The 4,096-nt window shown below is 57.1% G+C and overlaps 1 protein-coding gene across 2 annotated transcripts in view; it reads left to right on the plus strand.

Moving 5' to 3' along the window:
- Positions 1-636: 636 nt before the first annotated feature.
- Tap2 (transporter 2, ATP binding cassette subfamily B member) overlaps positions 637-4,096 on the plus strand; it is a 14,452-nt gene continuing 10,992 nt past the window's right edge. Inside the window, exons 1-3 of one of the 2 annotated variants that reach the window (XM_013125780.3) lie at positions 637-777; positions 1,498-1,998; positions 2,085-2,199. In XM_013125780.3, coding sequence (XP_012981234.1) covers positions 1,506-1,998; positions 2,085-2,199 — 608 coding nt within the window. In that variant the 5' untranslated portion in view covers positions 637-777; positions 1,498-1,505. 2 annotated transcript variants of the gene reach the window in all.

Here is a 4,096-nt window from a genome sequence, read left to right on the forward strand (position 1 = left end):
AAATCTGTGAAAGCAAACCTTGGGGCCTGGCGCTAGGCCTTCTTATTCAGGCCGTGTTTTACCTCAAGAACCCGGGTCCTGAGTTTGCCTGGAAAACAAAACAGCCGAGCCCCTCATCTCTCCCCACTCCCTCCTCCCCTCTCTGTCTTTCCCAAGGTGACTCCAACTGGGTCTCCTGTGTGGTCCGTTGTCATTGTATGGGCGACCCGACCGGGAAGGCACCAAGAACCAGGCCCTTCGCCATTTTCTTCCTTCTCTCTCCTCCTCCACTCTCTCTCCCTTTCTCCTGCCTCCTCCATTCCTCCCTTCCCCTTCTCTTCGCTCCTTTCCTCCTCCTCTGTCACCTTCCTCATACCAACTGGAGACTGAACCTAGAGCTCAGCCCAGTGTTCTCTGTTTCTGAGCTATGTTCCCAGCCAAACGAGCGCTTCTAAAAATAGGTTCGGAGCTCAAGACAGTAACCAGGAAAATGCAGGGTTGTGGGGATCTCCTTCCCCCCAATACAAAGCATCTCAGACCCTCTGAGAGTCTTGCTAGTAGCTGCCATGGAGGGTGAGCCTCCTTGGGGAACTCCTGCGCTCACAGCCGCCCGTAGGTTGGCAGACGCCGCCTGCTGGCCGCTGTGCGCAGCACCCGGACCTGGGCCGTGAAGTGAAAGCGAAAGCCAGGGACTCGGGCGGACGCCCTCATTGCGAGACCGGCGTCGCTGGCACACCCAGGGGATCCAGTTTGGGGACAGGCAGATTTCAGAAGCGCTGCTGAGCGGCTGCCCCGCAGGTGAGTTCTTGTGGACAGAGCCCCAGCGCCAGCAGGGGTGCGGTCTACACCCAAACCCTTGGTGTCCCCATCTCGCTCCCTTCTCCGCGCGCTTGTCTTAGGTCTTCTGCGGGGGGCATTCCCTGCCCCGCGTCCTCTGGCCCTCTCCCCTGCCTGTTCAATGTCCCAGGTCCTCTGCTTCAGGACCTGTGTCCCGCTCCCAGTGTCCCAGGTCCCCCGCCTCTCATCCCTTGCCCAAGGTCCTCTGCTCCACTCTCTTGCCCGGAGTCACTTGGCACTTGTCTGCTGTCCGGCGCCTCCTGCCGCTAATCCGCTAGTCCTCCGTGGCCACATCCCGCCGCCCCTGCACCCTAAGGACCCGGGGACTTCTGGAGGAAGTGTGACTTGGGACTGACTCTTCTTGGTTAACACTAAGAAGCTTCAAGGGGACAGGCGTGGTGGTGGCAGCAGACCAGCCACCCTCCCCACCCGGCCCGTGTGTGTGTGTGTGTGTGTGTGTGTGTGTGTGTGTGTGTGCGCGCGCGCGCGGGTGTGTGGTGTGGCTTTCCTAGTCTTCCAGCATGCCACCTATCCCAGGAGAAGTGTGACTAGGAGGGGACCTTTCCCGGTGAGGCTGAATAAAATGAGGAAACCTGAGAAGCCCGATGTGGGTTTGGGGCAGGAGGCAGGTGACCAGGGTTGGAACTCAGGCTGCCCTAATTTCTCCCTTTCTCCCTGCAGAGCCCACCATGGCGCTGGCCCACCTGAGGCCCTGGGCCTCTCTGCTGCTGGTGGACATGGCTTTACTTGCACTGCTGCAGGGGTCTCCGGGAAATCTGCTTCCCCTGGGGCTTCCAGGACTGTGGCTGGAGGGCACCCTGCGCCTTGGAGGGCTTTGGGGGCTGTTAGCAGTGGGGGGGCTGCTGGGACGTGTGGGGACCTTTCCGCCCTTGCTCTGCCTGGCTACCCCGCTGTTTTTCTCTCTAAGAGCGCTGGTGGGAGGCACCATGAGTTCCCCAGCAGTCAGAGTGGCCTCTGCCTCTTGGGTCTGGCTGCTGGCTGACTATAAGGCTGCCGCGCTGGGCTGGGCCGTGTGGGCTGTGCTGAGCCCTCCAGGAGCCCGGGAGAAGGAAGCAGGCCAGGAGAAGAACAAGAGTCTGATGTGGCAGTTGCTGAGGCTCTCCAGGCCGGACCTGCCTTTCCTTATGGTCGCCTTCTTCTTCCTGGCGTGGGCTGTGCTGGGTGAGAGGGAGGGGCCACGGGGAGAGGGAGGTGGGAGAGGCGCCTTGGTGGGGATGCAGCCTCCTGACCCTTCGTGCCTCTTCCAGGGGAGACCTTAATTCCCCACTATTCCGGTCGTGTGATTGACATCCTGGGAAGTGATTTTGACCCGGATGCTTTCGCCAGCGCCATCTTCTTCATGTGCCTGTTCTCTGTGGGGAGGTGAGTGGGTGACTGACTTCGGGTCCCTTTGGCAGACCCGTGTCTGGACAGGCGCCCCTCCATCCCGGCTTTGATTTGCACAAAGCACACAATACTCCAACTGAAATATGCACATTTGTTTGTCCATCACAGCTGACTCCCATCCGTCAATGTGTCCCCTCCTTTGTGTTTTCCAACGTCCTCAAAGTTTGATTTTATGTCTTAGGGACAAGTAGGAGGGTGGTGTGGAACAGTCACATGGGACTGTCCCCAGTGTCTTCAAGTGTCTCCCAGGAATCTCCCTCTCTCTCCCCTTCTCCGCCCCCCCCCCATCCGTGGCTTCCTCACTGTGTGTCTTTGCCTCTTTTTATACAGACCCAGGAGTCTCAAGTAAACTAACAGATAATGGGCTGCCTGGCAGGGCTGTGACTAGGATGGGAGAGTTCAGGTACAGAGAGAACAGACAGGGTGCAGATTCAAGCAGCCTCTCTCTCCTCTCTCTCTCCTCTCTCTCTCTCTCTCTCTCTCTCTCTCTCTCTCTCTCTCTCTCTCTCTCTCTCTCTCTCTGTGTCTCTGTCTCTCTCCCCCCACCTCTCCCTCTCTTCCTAGTCCTTCATCATGCCTCCATTCTAGCTTTGCTGTTTTTTTCTTTTCTTTTCTTTTTCCCTTGAAGCTATGCGCAGGTGAACTCCTTATGGGTCAGTTCTCTGCTCTCCCAGCCCAAGCTTTGGTTCCCTTTGGCGTCTGGGCAGCGTTTGTCTTCTGCAGCCCACGTCGATCTCTTTCTGCGATTAGCGTTTGTGGAAACTCATTCTACCTTTGGATCTACTCTGCCTTTCTGGAGAGTTTCCCTCTCCTAGACCCTTACGTTTGGCCCACTCTTGGGTGTGTTCTAAACTACCCTCTCACCCCTGTCGTTCTTGTGAGTGACTATGCCCGTACACTAGAGGTCAGAGGTCAGATTGCTGAGTCAGCTCTGTCCCTTCACTGTGCGGGGTGCAGGGCCGGCGACATAGGTCATCACCAGGCATGGCTACACAGTGTGCTTTGGCTTCTTAAAAATAGTCTTCGAAGCCCGGCGTTGGTGGCGCACGCCTTTAATCCCAGTACTCGGGAGGCAGAGGCAGGCGGATCTCTGTGAGTTCGAGGCCAGCCTTGGTCTACCGAGCAAGTTCCAGGACAGGCTCTGAAACAATACAGAGAAACCCTGTCTCGAAAAACCAAATATATGTATTCTTCGAGGCAGATGATCCTCCAGCTCAACTTCACACTGAGCTGTTTTATAAACCCAGTTGTTCCAGGGGTCACTCCTGCTGGTTAGGCATCCACAGCTTGTTCATGTCCTCAGAATCCCAGCACATGACACTCCCTCCTGGCCCTTCCTAAAGATGCCCCCTCTCCTGTCCCCCGTCCACAAAAACTCAGGACCCCCACTCTGGACCTCAGATTCACGTCCAGCACCACTCCGCTGTGTCTGCCTTCAGAATGGTCTCCTGGCCTGGGGAGACAGCTCAGTGGGTCGCGTGCTTACCGAGCAGGCGCGCTGGGACAGTGTCTAGTCCCAAGTGCAGGGTGTGGAGCGAAGGCAGGTGTATCCCGCGGCCACGGTGGCTGGCCAATGGAGCAGAAATGGTGGGCTCCAGGTTCAGTGAGAGACCCTGTCTGGGGCAAAATAAGGTGGAGAGAGATCCAGGAAGACGTGTGATGCCAACCTTTAGTCTTTGAACACACACACACACACACACACACACACGAGAGAGAGAGAGAGAGAGAGAGAGAGAGAGAGAGAGAGAGCAGCACACCTGGATGTTATGTGCACCCACATGCAACAAAGACAGACAGACAGACAGACAGACAGACACACACACACACACACACACACTGGTGGCTTCTTTTCATTCTTACTGTGACCACCCAA

The sequence above is a fragment of the Mesocricetus auratus genome, unplaced genomic scaffold (genome assembly GCF_017639785.1).
Source record: "Mesocricetus auratus isolate SY011 unplaced genomic scaffold, BCM_Maur_2.0 Super-Scaffold_100027, whole genome shotgun sequence".
Lineage (NCBI taxonomy): Eukaryota > Metazoa > Chordata > Mammalia > Rodentia > Cricetidae > Mesocricetus > Mesocricetus auratus.